Consider the following 17,427-nt stretch of genomic DNA (forward strand, 5'->3'; position numbering starts at 1 on the left):
CTGTGCCTGTTACTCAGACGGTCTTGTCAGTCAAAAACTAAAAACTCTTTTTTTACATTTCCGCTTGGCGGAAACTGACAAGAAAAAAAAAAAGGAACCAGCCGTTCTCTTGTCAGAGGTGACACAAGCAGCTAAGGCAGCCCCGCAGACCACAACCGGTCCAGCACAAGAGAAGTGAAAAAACTGCACCATCTCGCAGAAAAAAAAACTAACTGGGAGACTCCTTCAGAGATCTGACCAGACGAACAGGACTCCCCCACCGCCCGTTTGTGAGAAATCCTGGACTGAGGAGACTGACGGTATTGTCCTTTAAAGTGTGTGTCTGTGAGTGTTTGATGGTGTGATATAGAAAGCACGAGGGGAGGGCATGGATGTAGTGTGTGCTTGGCAGTGTTGTATTGAATCAACAGATCCGGGGTTGGTATTTAGGTGGCAGCGCTCTATGCGGCTTCGTGTAAAAAGATGAAGTTGTCATGAATCTTGATGAGAACTGTGTAGGCAAATAAAGCTTTTACATCAGACCGAGCCGCAGCGATCCGGAGGTCATATGTCATGTCAGGTGTATAATAGACTTTGAAAACCTGTATACATGGGACAAAGACACATTTTAATTCTTAAATATATAATTTGTAACACCAGCTAAGCTCAGGCTTTCAGATTCACACAGGAGGGGAGTGTATGAACACTGGATGAACTTGTCTCTTTGGGCGGGTCAGAAAGCGGAAGTGTGCCTCCATGGTGATAGCGAGTCAAAATAGGAAGTTTTCATCAAACTGTATTTGTCAAGAATGTTTGTGTCATTGTTACCTACTATCATGTGACTCTGGACAATAATTATTGTCACAAATATCTTCAAAAGCTGAACCACATTGTATCAGTGTGGACAGCATTTATGTTCTTACAGTTTCTGTACCCAGTGGTGACCTTTCTGAGTGCATTCATTTGCTGGATTATGAAATGAACTCAGAAAACGTTATTTATTGTCTAGGCATTTTGTTATAGGGCTTTCTGAAATATAAGGATAATTTTTAATGTTTGTCTATCAACCGCGGATTAATCAACAAGTGAAAGATCCCATTTTGTTGAACAGATTCGGTTATTTGTTAATTTGTTGGTATTAGCTGGAAATGAATCTTTTCTTCTCTTTTCCTTCCCTGTCTCTTTCTCTGTTTGTCTCTTTGGCTTTCCTCCCCCTCCCCTGTACCTGTCAGCTCGCTCCGTCAGACCTGTCTCCTGCGCTTCCCCCTCACTCCCCTCTCCTCTCCTGCTCCCAGCATGGCGTCGTGGGACCTGTCAGTCACGGTGGAGGACCTGGGTCCCGACGCCCCACCTGTCACCCTCAGCGTGACCTCCGACCTTCACGTCGGAGGGGTTATTCTCAAACTGGTGGAGAAGACACGTGGGTCACTCCATCTCTTTTCACCTGTCAGACTTGAAGTAGTTTCATGATTTGCATGTGCAGACCAGAATGCATAAACAACAACAACATGCACGGGTGAATTGGACCTTCTGTCTGAATACGATATCCACTACATCACCACTTTAACAGTTAACAATTGCGTGAAAACCATGAATAAAGTTGTTCATGCATATTCTCATCAGTCAGAGGCAGAAGGCATCCTAGAACAAACTGAATCAGAAAATCATGTCTCTCAGAAGACGTTTCGCTCTGTATCCAAGTGGCTTGAATTATTGCTAGAATCCACTGGAACACAGTTCAGTCCAGTGCTATCGGCCATGATTCACAGAGTCCGTAAACGTGTCCACCGCGTTGCTGACAAGTCCAACACTGGAGGTGCCGGGGCAAATTCACCACATTTTTATTTCCAGTTGTCTGCTTTACAGCCAGTTGAATAATATATGTGCGCCGGCCTGATGATTTAAACAGCCTCTTTTTGGATTCACTTGTGAGCACTGTCTGGCCTTTGACAGGGAAAATTCATCGCCTCGCTTCAGCAACAGAATAAAATGAACAAACGGTGCATCGACGGGACATTTTTTTCTGATCTAATAGGACTGTTCATAGAATAGGAATGAATTGAATAAACTCTGTTAATTTAAGTGCAGATTTCACAGGTCAGTACCGGAGACTCATAAACGCTTGTTCTCTGCAGAGATTAACCGTGACTGGTCGGACCACGGCCTGTGGTGGGATCAGAAGCAGCGGTGGCTGCTGCGGACGCCCTGGAGTCTGGAGAAATACGGCATCCACGCCGACGCTCGGCTGGTCTTCATGCCTCAGCACAAGGCCCTGAGAGTCGGTCTGCCCAGCGGCAAGACGCTGAGGCTGCAGGCCAGCTTCTCCACCCCCGTCTTCCAGACCGTCATGGCCATCTGCAGAATGATCAGTGAGTTTGATTTATGTCTTCTACTTACTGATAAAATAGTGCAATAGCATTGGAACAGACTCAACACTGCCATCTATTGTGCAACAGCGGCGTGACTAAAATCCTACATAGCAACCCTTTAAAATTAAGTGTTTCCTTTTCTCAACATGTAAAATAGCTGGCACCAGTATAATTCTCTGTTTCTCCCTCTCAGACGTCACACTGACTGTGAGTACTGACAGGGTAATATAGCGGTTCATAACCGAGTCGTTGAGATGTGTTAAAGTATCTCATTAATATGCCTCGCTGTTACTGACTGACTGTAGCGACACCCAAACACCATCACCAGAAAGCAGGACCTCCGCCATCTGCCTCATGCTTTCATTTCGTCTAATTCTGGCACTTCTCGGTCTCAATTCCTCACCAGAAAGCCCCGGGAGGTGACAGCCAACTGGAAAGGTTTTGAAAAGCAGCAGTGCTGGGAGGAAATAATGAAATCTGTCAGAAAAAAAAATATATATATATAAAAGAAAAAAATCAGCTTAGAGCTTTTAAAGACACAGATTAAGAAAGCTCCCATTTGGATGAAAGTCGCATTGCACCATCAAGTTCAAACATGAGGAAGAACAGGAATACACCTCCATCCCTTTGAGGATGAAAACAAAGGAAACTCTTCTGCAGGAGAAGAGAAAGAAAGAGTCTTTAACAAGGCTTCAACAGGAGGCTTTACTTCCTTCAGTAATTATGTGCCTGTCTGATACATGCTTGGACCCACTGAGATCCACTAATTATAAGCACTGATCAGTGAATCATTAAAATGACCGCTTACAGGAGCTCACTGGCAGCAACCAGGAAAGTCTCTGCACTTTTTAAAGAAATATATTTAAATAAACAGGCTTAGATGACTGTGATCATTATGTTTCATGTGTCTTGTTTTAATTTGTGTGCATGGTGGTGCATTTCAAAATGAATATGAACTAGTTATTCTTCAACCTGCTGAATCTTTTTTTAAAGACTTTATGTGGTACATTGAGATAAGATGACTTTTAATTGCACCACAGAGTCTCATATATAAGCACCAATGTAAATCAGTTCATGTAAAAGGAACCATACATTCTAAAAAAAAACTCTCCAAATTCAGCACAGTTTTCCCTGCCGTATGGAAGATACACACATTTCCCCTCGATGTGATTTGACCACACAGCTTTCTGACTCTTTCAACTTTCAGCTCTCTGTCAACACCCTTTGAGATGGTCAACAGCTCATAATCAGATCTGACCAGTCAGGGGAACTGTCAAGTATTTGATGTTGTCATTAGCATTAAATAAAGTGGCATTCATGGTGATCATGCAATCTCAAAACAGACTTCCTCAAACACTAGCAGAAATACATCAGATGAGAAGATACTGCTTGAGTTTTGGGTGTTTGTTCGCTCTTTTTGAGACTCTATGGCGCAATGGTCGCACATCTGAGTCCAGATCACATGGTTTTGTGTTTAAATCACATCAGGGCCAGTGGCCTTATTTTCAATTAGGGCAATAATATTTAGTATGTAAAGTCAAATAATGATCTTATATTAACTCTGCTGAGGTTTGATTCACAAATGTGAACATTAAGTTGATATTTATGTGGTTAAACCGGATATAACTAGCTGTGGAAGCACAATAGAAGCACTTACATTAATGGATAAGGTATTGTTACCATTGTTAAACCTGTACCCTCAGAGATCAAATGCTTAAACTCATTTGAGCCATGAAGAGAGAGTCACCTGTGAGAACTGGCTAACATGAGCCTGACGTGTTTTCTTCACCTTATGATCTGAAGTCAGACACACTGATGTTGTGCCACAGCGACGTAAAGAAATACAAGAAAACTCCTTTTTACTGCCCTGACATGCTGACTAGATCTGTGTCAAGTATTTGTTCCTCTGATCATCGGACTATGGGGAGCTGGTCCAGATGTTCACGCTGATGTTGTAAATTCACTGTGATGTTACAGCTCTGTTTCTTTTTATGCTCTAAATACATCGGATGCAACACTCACACAAGACTTGTGAGAGAAATTAGATCTAAGAGATTACATGCGCAGTAATAAAACATGAATATAGACTTCATTTGAATGTCAATAGGATTTGAACTCAGCGCCTCCGACACGCTTTGATCATTCGGTCTTATGATCTGGAGTCACACGAACTAACAATGCACCAGAGAGTCTTTGGTATGCAAACCAGCTTGTCCTTGAGGATAAAACTGGACACATTGCCCAAGTGAAGGAATAATCATGAGCTTCTTTGGGAAAAGGAAGTTTCATTGAGCAGTTACAGTAGAATTGGGATGTCAGTGCCAGCGTCATGTATCCACTGTAGGTGTTTGCAGGAGCTTTGTTTACGCAGCAATTACACAGTAATCATGTCAGCAGCTGGTATTTTCTCAAGAACTGGCAGAGCCGCCAGTTTCGTGGCCCCACTGTGTTTTTGTTCACACAGCTGTGTGAAATAACCAGATTTCATTTGTTCAACACAAACAACTTGTGATCTGCACATATTTTCTAATACAAGGTCTGATAAATAATCCTTGTTTTGATGACTAACTTTACCTGGACTGACTGCCTAACTCTGTAGACATCCGGCATCCAGAAGAGCTCTCCCTCCTTCGGCCCGTGGAAGAAAAAAAGAAGAAGAAAGATAAAGATTTGGAAGAGGAGCTGCACGACCTGACCGGGGTGCCACTTTCTTCAGGTATACGTTTCATTGACACTGCAGGCGTGACGGAACATGAGAGTAACCAGTGTAACCTGTCCCCACCTCCTCTGCAGTGTCCCGGCCCTGTCTCTACAACGGCATGCCCGCTCACTTCGCCGACTCCGCTAACATGGAGGTGATCTACAAGATGCTGTCCGTCACTCAGCCGCCGCCCGCCCCCGAGGCCATAGCCAAGCAGTACCGGCCGGCGAGCGTGGTGGACAAGGCGCACATCAACGGCAGGTGCGCCTCCTCATGTGGAGGAGCTGACTGACGGCTCCGCTCCTCACCTATATTAAAATCCAATCTTCATAATAATAAAAGCTCATTTGAGGCAACTTTTTGTTTTTTCGGAGCAGCTCATCAACTTCCAGCAGCAGCTCATTTATTAAAATGAGCTGCTGCCAAAGTGAAGGGTCTGGAGTTCAAACTCTCTTTATCTTATGTGCTGATAAAGAAATACCTCCCGTGCCTGTAACTGGATTATAGCTGGAGCTTTTGAAGGGCTCTTAGTCTCTGTGAAATGAACCGTGGCTGTCACTTTCAGATAAAGTGAACACATTCACAATTTCTGAAGAAAAATTAGCTTCTGTGTACCTTTTTTTTTTTTTGTGCCTCTGCCACTTTTCTCCTAAGTTCAAAGCTGCTTTAAACTTTCACAGCTTTGGCCACTGGGGCCTAAGAAAATTAGATAATTAATTCAATTATAACTTACTAATTGGTAAGTGGATTGCTCAATCAAAAAGCAAGGTCATTTTCATACCTGAGTTGATTATGCCATCTTGGGCTTGTTTTTGAAGTACCTGATACTGTACATGATTCCACTTTAGCTTCAGGTTGTCAATTTAAGAAAAGGATGAAGGCAAAAGATAAAATTGAGTCTGTTTTGGGCTACCTGTGGCTATTTCACCCTCTTTTTTTCTTGTGATTGATGAAAAGTGTCCTTGTAAATCATTAAAAAGCAAAACTTGGTTAATTGCCTCGGTGCACAGGTGGTTGGACTCCTCTCGATGTCTCCTGCAGCAGGGCATCCAAGAAAATGACAGACTCTGGCTGCGCTTCAAATACTACACCTTATACGACATAGAACCTAAGGTGAGTGTTTGCATCAGCTTTCCTTGTGGACACAATGTGTGTGTGTGTGTGTGTGTGTGTGTGTGTGTGTGTGTGTGTGTGCTACACCCTGTCCCTCTGGCCCCTGCAGTACGACGTTGTGCGCCTGACCCAGCTGTACGAGCAGGCCCGCTGGGCCGTGCTGCTGGAGGACATCGACTGCACAGAGGAGGAGATGATGCTGTTCGGAGCGCTGCAGGTGAGAAATACTGCAGCTCAAGCGGAAACACTTTGAAGTCAGTGAATACAATCTGTTACTGACAGACAGTTCTAAGTGAAGTGAAGCAGATATGTACATTTTCAGCTTTGCGTTTGTGAACCGTCGGTTTGTTCATTTCTGTGCTGCAGTATCACATCAATAAGGCGGCTCAGTCCGAGCCCCAGGTGCTGAGCACGAGCACCGCCATGGACGACCTGGAGTCGGCCCTGCAGTCGCTGGAGGTCAAGATGGAGGGAGAGGGGAGCTCCGCGTCCGAATTACTGGTCAGACTCAGTGAACTGATGTATCTGTCAGTGACGGCTCAAGGCATTGCAGCAGAAACCAACCTTATCTTTTATTACTGCATCTTTTAGGAAATCATTTTGATATAAAGGGAACAGAAACTTTGGATAACTGTGATTTATTACATTTTTGTCTGCACTTAGACTCTTGTTCTTGTTGCATAATTTCAAAATAATTCAGTTTCATTATACAGAAACAACAATATGACACGAAAATGAATGTTTCATCGATTTTTTTTATACTTGTTTTCATTTCAGGAAAACATGACTGCACCAGAGCTCAACGATTACCTAAAGCTGTTCAGGTGAGATTCAGTTCACAACAAGCAGAACAAAGAAAAAGAATTTGCAAACGTATAATTATTGGATGAATTCTCTAGCACTGAGGATTTTTTAGCAATGAAAAAAAAAAAAACCTGTGTTTTGGTAAATCTGAGCAAAGCTTTTATACATTTCAGGCCCAAGAAGTTAACTTTGAAAGGATATAAGCAGTACTGGTTCAAGTTCCAGGATACTTCCATCTCCTATTTCAAGAGCAAAGAGGAGAGCATTGGGGAGCCCATCCAGCATATAAACCTGAAAGGTAACAAACCTGTGTTTAGTTTTGTGCAATGAGACTGAAAATGCATTTATAGAACATTGTGTATGAAAACCACGATGTATTACAGCCACAAAAAAGTGCATTTTGAGAAAAAGCAAACTTGCAACCTGGATGACTACAGCAACAGTCTTAAAGAAACTAAATAGTCTTATTATTGAGTGAATATTAGTCTCAAACAGTTGAGCGTTGTCTGTGGCATCATGAAAGTCAGATCTTTCAGTGCGGGATTCTGCCGTTTCTTGTGCCCACAGGATGTGAGGTGGCTCCAGATGTCAACATGGCAGCACAGAAGTTCCTCATCCGACTCCTCATACCGGCCCCCGAGGGCATGAACGAGCTCTATCTGCGCTGTGAGAATGTGAGTTCACACACTCTGCTTCTGTGTGACATCTGTCTTTATTTTCGTCTCATGACTGAACCCCCCTCCCCCCTCTCTCTCTCTCTCTCTCCAGGAGCAGCAGTACGCTCAGTGGATGGCCGGGTGTCGACTGGCCTCCAAAGGAAAGAGCCTTGCGGACAGCAGCTTCCAGAGCGAGATCCAGAGCATCCGCTCCTTCCTGGCTATGCAAAAAACCAACTCTGGTTCCCATGGCAACGCGGCTGCTGGTGACGAGAGCATCAACACTCACAGCCTGGTGTCACCACGCTACCACAAGAAGTACAAAGCCAAACAGGTAAAGAAAGAGGTGGAAATTCAAAGACAAAACAGAGTTTTTCTGCGCAATAACTCTTTTAATTAAACAGCTTTGTGAGTTTTTTGCTCCTGACAGCCAGAATTAAATCCGTCCTTTCAACCTGTGCCTGCTCCTCCAGCTGACCCCTCGCATCCTGGACGCCTACCAGAACGTGGCTCAGCTCTCGCTAACAGACGCCATCATGCGCTTCCTGCAGATCTGGCAGGCCCTGCCCGACTTCGGACTCTCATACGTTGTTGTCAGGTGACGTTTAATTTAAAGCCTCTGAGAGCTGACCGGGTGCCAGCGAGCGTTTTAAGGGATAGAATTCAGTGTGACAGAGTTAATACAGAGCGCTCACATTTATTCTCGTGCGCTCCTCTTTGCTGACATCAATGTGATATCAAAGCTATGAATCTCTCCACAGCAGAACAAAGGGATAGATTTTGTCCCTGAGAGGAAACAGACATTTCAGGATATGCTGATCTATGACTATCAGAACACAGAACCACAGTGTTTTTGAAGTAAGGAATAAGATTTTATGAACAGGTACATCCAGGTCTCAAGATCATCTATGTGGCTGTTTACAGCCCAGCAGATGAAGTTTTATCAAATAATGCATGTTTGGAAGGCCTTTTCAGATTCTGAGCTCTGCTTCTGAAGAAAGACTGTATGAAAAGCTGAACTGAAGGGGCAAAAAATAGTTTTCTTCTTAGTTCAATTTTCCGTTTTTTTTGAAAGCTGAAAGGAAATTTTGACTTTCAGGTTCAAGGGCAGTCGAAAAGACGAAGTACTGGGCATCGCTCCCAACCGCCTGATCCGCATCGACCTGGGCGTGGGGGATGTGGTCAAGACGTGGCGCTACAACAACATGAAGCAGTGGAACGTGAACTGGGACATCAGACAGGTGGGACGGCACGGTTCGGTGTATGAGTTGAGGGTGGAGGGCAGAGGGTGAAGCCTGGATTTGGCTGCACCATGAAAGCTGCTCAAAATATAACCCTGACTCCTCCAGGTGGCCATCGAGTTCGAGGGGAACGTCAACATCGCCTTCAGCTGTGTGACCGCCGACTGCAAAATCGTGCACGAGTTCATCGGAGGCTACATTTTCATGTCGACGCGCAGTCGCGAGAAGAGCGACACTCTCAACGAGGAGCTCTTCCACAAGCTGACGGGCGGCCACGAAGCTCTCTGAAACTGAGACACACACACACACACACACACACACACACATAAACAACAAATGGAGGATGTTTCACGACCTGTCAGGTCTGCTGAGTGTCTCTCTGGTGGAAAACTCACATGAATTAGGGCTTTATGCTCCATCCTGGCAGAAACAAATAGATAAGAACAGTGCAGGTCAAAACAAGATATTCTCTTCATTGCAGATGTGTCAGCTTGTCTGGTCATCCAAGTTAGGATCCAGACGGTTCTATGCACACACAAACACACACACACACACACACACACACACACACACACACACACACACTTAGTTATTTGTAAAGACATATCAGTGGATGGCAGACTTAACATGTTCAGACAGTTCAAGACTCCAGCAGGCCTCGTGCTCACTGCCCCCCTCCATTCAGGCTGGACCACTGCTGGGCCAAGCTGCTGGGCATCTGCTCCACAATCATCAAGCCTGACAATCACCAGTCTCGCAAAAAAATGCAAAATCAACCACCGAATCGGTCAGCGGCAACTCGTCATTTCCAACTCACTCTACCGAGAAATGTAATCAGCTGTGCTCAGGATGTTTTGTCCAAAAGCCACAGAGGTATTGTCCCTTATTGCGACTTATATCAGAAGTTACTGTCTCTTTGCCGCAGCCACAAAATTATAGCTAAGATATGCAAAAAGTTTGCTTGAATCATTTACCACTGCTATGAATAAACGATTATAAAAATAAGCACAGAAATCCACCTTTCACGATACCTTGCTTTCACTCCTTCGGGTTATGAAATGTGGTGCTAAAATGTCTCGCTTCTTGCACAGGAAGCGTCAAATCAATTATCTCTTCACACATACAGTGTGTGTGTGTGTGTGTGTGTGTGTGTGTGTGTGTGTGTGTGTCTTCATATCTTATCAGAAACTGTTAAGGTAGTCGGTTAAACCACAGTTTCTGCATCCTCTGCTTTACCATATTTAGCCAAGTGTTAAACCACACAGCTTTTCCTCATCTTTTTTTCTTTAACCACACTGGTTTAAAAAAAATCCTCCTAGTGTAGAGTGTTATTTAGCACTGAAAGTAATAGAAAAAACTCTTATGTTCCTGAATTTATTACATAGAAACCGTTTCCAAGACCCATGTCCACACAGTATTTATTTATGATTGGAAAGTGCTGGCGGGATCCTGATGAATGCTTGAATGAAGCACTTCTGCTATCTTACACATATAAATCTTAGAAAAGGTGGAAAAAAAATCAGGTGAAATGCTTACAGCATACTGGCTGTTGTGAAAAAAACATCACTTAGAAGTAACGGCCACATCTTACAGCTGCAATGCGCAGCAGTAACATATGGTTGTTCCTTCTGAAGAAAAGTTGGAGAAAAAAAGGTCATAAAATCACACTGTGGAGAATTCCGCTTATTGGGCCTTTTTTGATGGCGAACATTTTCCCTTTATGCATATTCAGTGTGTATCGGTCAATGTTCAAAATAAAAAAGACGGAAAAAAGTTGGGAAAGAGAAAAAGAACAAGAAATGTTGTGTTTCCTTTATAGTTCTTTTTTTAATAATCACAATTTAACTTTTTTTGCAATCCATACATCTTTTATACCTTTTCCAACTTTCTCACAATCAAGATCACGGGGGGCTGCAGTGCAGGCAGAATACACCCGGGACAGGTCACCAGTCCATCATACGACAAACACACACACGCACATATTTACATTTACGCCTACAGCAAGTTTTATAGTCACAACCTCAACTGTGGGAGAAAACTGTACCAGCATAAAGCCCATCAGTGCACAGGGAGAGCATCCAAACTCAGCACAGGACGCATTCAAATCTGGGCCTGGGGGTTTTCTCGTTAGAAAGTGGAAGTGCCAAAGATAAACCTGCTGTGAGGCTGTAACATACAAGAAAATGTCATTCAAGTATATCCAGTGTGTGCCTCAGCTCACTCTTAGCAACAGTATAACTGAATAAAACAGGAGCTCCACAAGGAAAATATAAAGTGTGTTTTCTAAAAACAAGCTGACTGAACTGTCATTACAGTCAGTGGATGGATTATTTCTCTCCTGATGCGAGAGGCCTGTCGAGGTTGCTGCTGCGGATCATGCGTTGCCACAGCAACAAAGATAAGAATCAGCCAACAATGGGATGCGCCGACTGTCAGGTGAGTTCAGCCACGACCAGCTGTGAACAGCTTCCTCAGCTGCTACTGCAGCGGCAGGACGCTCCCTGCAACAAAAGACAACAGCATCCACCGTGAACGAGCACATACTGGCCCTCACTTCACATTTCCTGAACGCATAACTGCACTTGTGAAAGCAGGGAGTGTGTTTTCCTCACGGGTGGGCCTCAGTCTCAGGGCTCGGGTGAAGTATTTTGGGAGAAGTTTGCCTTCAACGTCGCCCGGAGTCAACAATACACCATTTTCTGACCAGAAGAACTCGACGCCGTCTGCACAGTCCGATACATGCATAAAACATGTGTGAGAGATTGATTTGTACACACAGAGAGGGGATGCAGAGTATTGGATTGTAGCCATGAGCGGCTTAATCTCACCAGCAAGAGCTCTGGGGACATCAATAAACACAGCTAGATCACAGTCTTTTCTCATGCCTGGTGGGAAAAGAAAACACTCTTGTTTAACTCATCTTTCTAACAGCGTTCTCGACAAGTTTCTCAGCATCAAATCCATCAGGCACACCACTTATGACGCCGTCCTCCCCCGGCAGGCCGGATGCCAAGTGGATGTGAGTCCGCCTCATGCGGCTGAGGCCCTGCTGCTGGATGGAGCTCCAGTTGCGGAGGTAAGAGCCATGGACAGCCTCAGCAGGGCAGTCTGGAGAGCCAGCCAGGACTGGTCTCAGTTCCAAATCCGTAACCTGAAACCAGCAACAGAAGCAGAATCAACAAAGCACTTTTTAAAAAATGTACCCTCGCCTAAAGTACTGTGAGTAACTTCATGAGGATTCTGCTCGGACAGACAATGAATTGATTTCAATCAGTGGCCAGTGAGAAACATGCAGGGCAAGAAAATTTCAGGATGAACACAGGTCAGGGCAGTCATTTAATCTCTTCACTGATCCACAAAAAAGCTGCTAACAGAATTCATTACTGTGCCTTTTGAAGCCTCACATCACCAACAATTCTTCTCCTACCTGCACTGAATGACCCTGATTGGCTCGTATCTGCAGACGGCCATCCTCCGGGTGGGAACGCAGCTTGAAGCGTTGCTTGTCATTCGTGGCCACGACTCTCTCTACATCTTCTACTGAATATGAGCGGAACTGAGGATGAGCCAGGAGTTCCTCCACAAACAGGAAGCCGTCTATGAGAGTAGAAACTGTTATAGTGCATTGCCTATCACAATAAGCTTGATACGGCTTCAATCGAAAATGTTTTAAGAATTTAAAACATTATCATTATTGTATTGGAAGAAAAGAATAGAATAAGAAAAGTGAAGGTGAGAGGTGGTAAGTAGAGGAAGATAGGCTGTAACCTTCAGGGTGGAGAGCAGCTCACCTGTACCCATGTGAAGACCCATCTGACTGGCTCCATGGCGAAGTGCATAAGACATGGATTTAGACAGGCAGGTGTCTCTGTCCTGGTGGAAGAAACAAGGGATGAATCACCTGAACACACACACACACACACACACACACACACACACACACACACACACACACACACACACACACAAAATCTAATTATAGCCCCTGGTTTAAATATGGAGTTCCAACTTCTCCAAACTACCCATGTGGGCTGTCCGGGAGAAACACACGAGTATGGTGAGTCAGAAATATAATAAACCATTAAAGAGATGGAATACAGTCACATTCTGTCCAATCTCTCACCTCTCCACCTCGATTTGCTCTCCTTCCTCGTCCACTCCTGCCTCCTCTTCCTCTCTTGACGCTGTCCATTAACACAGAAGCAGCGCAGTTCAGGCTGTCGTGATTTACAGTTGCACTATAGATTCGACATACAGCGCGTATTTTTAAATACAACCAAATGTCACGCCGGTTCACAATCACACACACACATACTGTCAACAAACACGTCTTTCGGTTCTTCCTGTGTTTTCCACCTGTCCGCCGGCAGGTGGCGCTGTGGCGGGACAGGCAGCACGAGACTGCCACCATCGAGGTGGCTGCTGTGTTTTTGTCCTGGGAGGAACATTCCCCCGGACAGCTAAAGAGGGGCAGACTGGCTGCTGGTGAGGACATTTCTATCATACTGAGGCAGAAACTGAATTTAGACACCTGCGCCGCGGTGATTCAGACTCCGCGCCGGTAGATCTCACCTGTAAAGAGACGCCTGCCCGAGATCCCGGTGCTCAAACGTTCCCAGCGGCTCAGCTAACCTGGCTAACTAATGTTAGCATGCTTGGCTTGTCTGTTAACCTGCTTTTTAGAGAGATAGTATTCAGAATGGACACAGTTGGGCTTGTTTTGAAAGCGGATCATGCTGTTAACCATGTTTTTGTTTCACGTGTCTTGTCTTGTTTTTAATTCAACGCCATATGTTTTTAATAGCTAATGGACGATGACAACACTACGAACGAATCGGCGGGTTACCATGGAAACGTAACCTACGTTTGGGGCTGAAGAGACAAACAACACGTGAAGAGACGAACGACCATCATCTTCTGTGAGTATTTTGATTGTAATTTCTGTGTTTTTCTTAGCTGTGATCTTTCAATTTAATTTCTCCATATAAATTATGAAACTAGGCAATAAAAATGGTTATGCCCTTCAATTCACAAATTGGATTGATGTTTGTAAAACATTATGATCATGAAATAATGACCTATTTCGTTCTCTTTCGCTCAGCTGATGGAGTTTCCCCAGCATTCCCAGCAGCTCCTGTCAGCACTGCGGTCCCAGCGCCAGCGGGGCTTCCTGTGTGACTGCACGGTCCTGGTGGGCTCAGCGCGCTTCCTGGCTCATCGGGCCGTCCTGGCTTCCTGCTCGCCTTTCTTCCACATGTTCTACTCAGACTCTCCGATGGGAAATGGAGCCAGCAGCTCAGTCACACTCGACAGTGACATTGTCACGTCCGCCGCGTTTGGCTTACTCTTGGACTTCGTTTACGAAGGTGTGCTTCAGCTGGAGGAGTCTCCTCCTGTGGAGGACATACTGGCAGCGGCGAGCTTTCTCCACATGAACGAGGTGGTGCGAGTGTGTAAGAGGCGGCTGCACAAGCGAGGTCCACTGGCCGAGGCTGACAGTACGCGCTCTGAAGAGAACACTGGCTTGAAAAGGGCAACAGAGACGCAGAGGGAGGGTGGGAGTGATGGAGCCGAGCCCATGGCGAACAAGGCAGGACACTCTAATCCTGTAACCACAGCAGTGCCCCTCCTGTCAGTGTCTGCAGTGGGAGAGAGGGGTCAGGTGGAGTCCGTGAAGTCTGAACAAAGAAGTGGGGAGTCGTTAAAGTCTGTTCAGACCCCTCTGAGCCCTGACCTCGCTGATACCACCCAACCGGGCATGGATGTCCCTTTTCTTCCTCCGGGGAGTGAACTGATGCAGGGCGTCATCACAGGGCTGTCTGGTGGAGGTCACCCAGGGGCCCAGAGAGAGGGGTCAGCGCTCTGCAGTCCCGTCAGCACTACAGAGTCATACAGGTAGAGGTCTTCTTTTAAACTGAGGACACTTTAAATGTACGGCCATTATTGTCTTATTTATGTTCTTCTAATTTAATTTCCTTTTTTATTTATCTTTTTTATTCTTCTCTTTATTTCCAAATCACGTTGTTGTCTGATTCATGCCCCGACAAGAATCAAACATAAATTAAAAGTCAAAACAGGGCAAAGTGAAAAAAGATTTCTCCGTTTTCAATGGAAATTAAAACCATGCTATTGTTGTCCACATGCCAATTGATTTTTATTCTTTGATGTTTATTATTTGATGCTCTGTAATAATTGTGATATTTTCTTTTGTTTCTCCAGCCACGTTACTAATCAGCAGCCATCATCCTCCTCATCTTCGTCCTTGGTCCCAGTGAGTAAGGCTGGCAGTCGGTCACTGGCTGCTCTTCCTCAGTCAGAGTCCAGCCTTTCTTCCAGCGCGCAGCAGGATGAAGCCCAGATGTCGCTTGATGACTCCATTAGGGAGGGACAAAGGATGTTCATGTTAATTCAAACGCCAGCTCCAACCTCTCACATACAAACAAACTCAACATTCTCTGAACCCCACCGTGCGCCTCCTCAAATTCGCATTCAGAATGCGGTCTCACTCCAAGGCCAGAGCATCAGTGTAGCCCCAGATCCTCCTCAGACCCGACTACTGGTCAGACCGCAGACTAACATCGGTAGAAATGGAAGATCTCATTCTCATGTTGGCGTCGTGGGGACAGACAGTAAAGAAGAGAATGTGAGCATCAAAGTAGAAGCAATTGTTATATCTGATGAAGAACAAGAGATGGAGAAAGAGGAGAGTGAAGAGGGAGCGGCCATGATGGATATAAATGATGAGTTTGAAGATGACATTGAGGAGAAGGAGCTCAGCAGCTCTGATTTTCTCAGCTCTAACCAGCAGCGCCTCTTACAGCTGGCGTCGCATTCACAGGACTACACCTTCCCTCTGTCCCCCTCCTCTTCCTCCCCCGGCGCCGGAGCGTCGTCCCAGGACGCTTCCCCCTTCGCCATCTCCCTCATGTCTCCGTCCACGTCTCAGCAGCAGCCGGACCATCCCAACTACTTCCAGACCTTCCAGGACTCGGTGGGGAACTTTGTGGAGGACGTCCCGACGTGCGGCGTCTGCGGGAAGACCTTCTCGTGCTCGTACACCCTGAGGCGCCACGCCATCGTGCACACCCGCGAGCGGCCCTACGAGTGTCGGTACTGCTACCGCAGCTACACGCAGTCGGGCGACCTGTACAGACACATACGCAAGTCGCACGACCACACTCTGCCCGCCAAGCGCAGCAAGACGGACATCGAGTCGTCGCTCCTGCAGCAGACGCCACCAGCACAGCTGCCGCAGCCACCGGCAGCTCCGCTGCCGACACCGCAACCAAAACCGTCACAGCAGCCGCCGCCTCCACCACCTCTTAGCTAGAACGGACATTTTATATATAGGAAATAGTTTTAGCTGTAAACAAAAACCCTAGTTCTATCTTTAAATAAAGTAGGTCTGCACATCTTTGAATTGTTTTCTCAAGCAGTCCAGTAATCCTGATGGACCCACAAGGACCGTGTAGTTTTGTGGAGCATGTTCTAAACATAGGATTCGAGATAATCATTACTTGAAAACATGACAAAAACCTCAGCCAGCCAGTTTTTTAAAAAAATGTCAAGTGTTTTGATCAAAATTTGAAAAATGTGCCCACTCATTCAAAATATTCATGAAATACTCAGAGATGCTCACTGACTTTCAAAAATTAATTCAGAGAATGCGATAAATTACTTTGCATGTTTAAACGTGTCCAATCATGGTAATTTATTCTTAACGATTGTCTGAAACGCCTCACATTTAAAAATATTTACTGTCATTCAGAAGGAATTATTCAGGAAGTTTGTGACAAATCGGTCTGCTTTACTCTGCGCCCTCACAGGACCTGGTCAAAAAAGGAAAATAAGGAGAAAATGAAATATTTGTGAAAAATACTACAAACATTTGAACTTATAAAGCCCAAGGTGACTTTCTCAGTTGTTATTTTTTCCGACATGCAGTTCAAACATTTCAATCAGGTGGAGATGGAAATTGCTCACCTTGAAAGGGTCAAAAGGAAATAATTGCATTCATTGAAATCGAAATTAATTTTAATACCAGGAGCGAAAGTAATGTCTCGTCTTTTGAATTCTTCCAGTGTGACTGCATAATAATACCGTAAAAAAATTTAATAATTTCCTGATAGGCGTAAAACTCATATAAACAAGGCCATGGGAAGTAGCAGAGCTGAAGGTGCTGCAGCATAAAACCTGCATCATTATCAAAATACTCCAACATAGACTGTTTACATGTCGATATCTGAAAAATCCCCTTATTAGAATCAGATTTTTTTGGTCAAGTTTGTACAAAAAAAAACAAAAAAACAAGGAATCTGACTCCTGTGTATCGTCACTGGGTACAAAAAGATACTTAATACTGAAAATTAAGGTAAGACTGAAATATAAACATTTTAAAACCACAGTATTCACAGTGTATGTAGTGATCAGTTCTTCGGGTAGAAAGTAGTGTGTTGTTACACAGTGGTTCCTCAGCCTGATCACAGAGTTCATCAGGGTAACGGTCTTGGGGAAGAACCTGAGTTTGAGAATGAGTTTAAGGGTGTGGTGATATACCCGTACAG

At 44.8% G+C, this 17,427-nt stretch overlaps 3 protein-coding genes across 5 annotated transcripts; 2 read left to right on the top strand and 1 right to left on the bottom strand.

The window, feature by feature from the left end:
* Positions 1–26: 26 nt before the first annotated feature.
* On the top strand, positions 27–10,663 carry fermt3b (FERM domain containing kindlin 3b). Of its 3 annotated transcripts, none has more exons than XM_030108993.1 (15): positions 27–299; positions 1,275–1,399; positions 2,115–2,348; positions 4,948–5,064; positions 5,142–5,310; positions 6,060–6,162; positions 6,272–6,379; positions 6,529–6,663; positions 6,940–6,986; positions 7,140–7,264; positions 7,534–7,640; positions 7,735–7,956; positions 8,096–8,220; positions 8,722–8,863; positions 8,972–10,663. In XM_030108993.1, the coding sequence occupies exons 2-15, from the start codon at positions 1,276–1,278 to the stop codon at positions 9,149–9,151; spliced, it is 1,938 nt and encodes a 645-aa protein (XP_029964853.1). In that variant the 5' UTR covers positions 27–299; position 1,275; the 3' UTR covers positions 9,152–10,663. The 3 variants fall into 3 exon arrangements, with proteins under 3 accessions (XP_029964853.1, XP_029964846.1, XP_029964838.1); XM_030108986.1 differs by having other exon boundaries at positions 30–299; positions 1,225–1,399; XM_030108978.1 differs by having other exon boundaries at positions 33–299; positions 1,212–1,399.
* trpt1 (tRNA phosphotransferase 1) lies at positions 10,654–13,203 on the bottom strand. Its single transcript, XM_030109007.1, has 7 exons — positions 12,987–13,203; positions 12,655–12,736; positions 12,291–12,460; positions 11,837–12,014; positions 11,692–11,748; positions 11,476–11,586; positions 10,654–11,364 (listed from the first exon to the last, which is right to left on the bottom strand). The coding sequence occupies exons 1-7, from the start codon at positions 13,053–13,055 to the stop codon at positions 11,342–11,344; spliced, it is 690 nt and encodes a 229-aa protein (XP_029964867.1). The 5' UTR covers positions 13,056–13,203; the 3' UTR covers positions 10,654–11,341.
* A 43-nt stretch (positions 13,204–13,246) lies between these two features.
* On the top strand, positions 13,247–17,233 carry zbtb3 (zinc finger and BTB domain containing 3). The gene is made up of 4 exons (XM_030115006.1): positions 13,247–13,348; positions 13,668–13,782; positions 13,965–14,758; positions 15,083–17,233. The coding sequence occupies exons 3-4, from the start codon at positions 13,968–13,970 to the stop codon at positions 16,191–16,193; spliced, it is 1,902 nt and encodes a 633-aa protein (XP_029970866.1). The 5' UTR covers positions 13,247–13,348; positions 13,668–13,782; positions 13,965–13,967; the 3' UTR covers positions 16,194–17,233.
* The last annotated feature ends 194 nt before the right edge of the window (positions 17,234–17,427 follow it).

The sequence above is a fragment of the Salarias fasciatus genome, chromosome 2, assembly GCF_902148845.1.
Source record: "Salarias fasciatus chromosome 2, fSalaFa1.1, whole genome shotgun sequence".
NCBI lineage: Eukaryota > Metazoa > Chordata > Actinopteri > Blenniiformes > Blenniidae > Salarias > Salarias fasciatus.

Bases quoted from the DNA above. Each gene is read 5' to 3' on its own strand.
- fermt3b (XM_030108993.1), top strand. From the start codon at position 1,276: ATGGCGTCGTGGGACCTGTCAGTCACGGTGGAGGACCTGGGTCCCGAC. The intron at 6,163-6,271 runs GTGAGTGTTTGC...TGGCCCCTGCAG, and splicing joins TATACGACATAGAACCTAAG to TACGACGTTGTGCGCCTGAC. The intron at 8,221-8,721 runs GTGACGTTTAAT...TTTGACTTTCAG, and splicing joins CTCTCATACGTTGTTGTCAG to GTTCAAGGGCAGTCGAAAAG.
- trpt1 (XM_030109007.1), bottom strand. From the start codon at position 13,055: ATGGACAGCGTCAAGAGAGGAAGAGGAGGCAGGAGTGGACGAGGAAGG. The intron at 12,461-12,654 runs GTGAGCTGCTCT...CTACTCTCATAG, and splicing joins GGGTCTTCACATGGGTACAG to ACGGCTTCCTGTTTGTGGAG. The intron at 11,587-11,691 runs GTGAGATTAAGC...CGGACTGTGCAG, and splicing joins TGTCCCCAGAGCTCTTGCTG to ACGGCGTCGAGTTCTTCTGG.
- zbtb3 (XM_030115006.1), top strand. From the start codon at position 13,968: ATGGAGTTTCCCCAGCATTCCCAGCAGCTCCTGTCAGCACTGCGGTCC. The intron at 14,759-15,082 runs GTAGAGGTCTTC...TTGTTTCTCCAG, and splicing joins AGCACTACAGAGTCATACAG to CCACGTTACTAATCAGCAGC.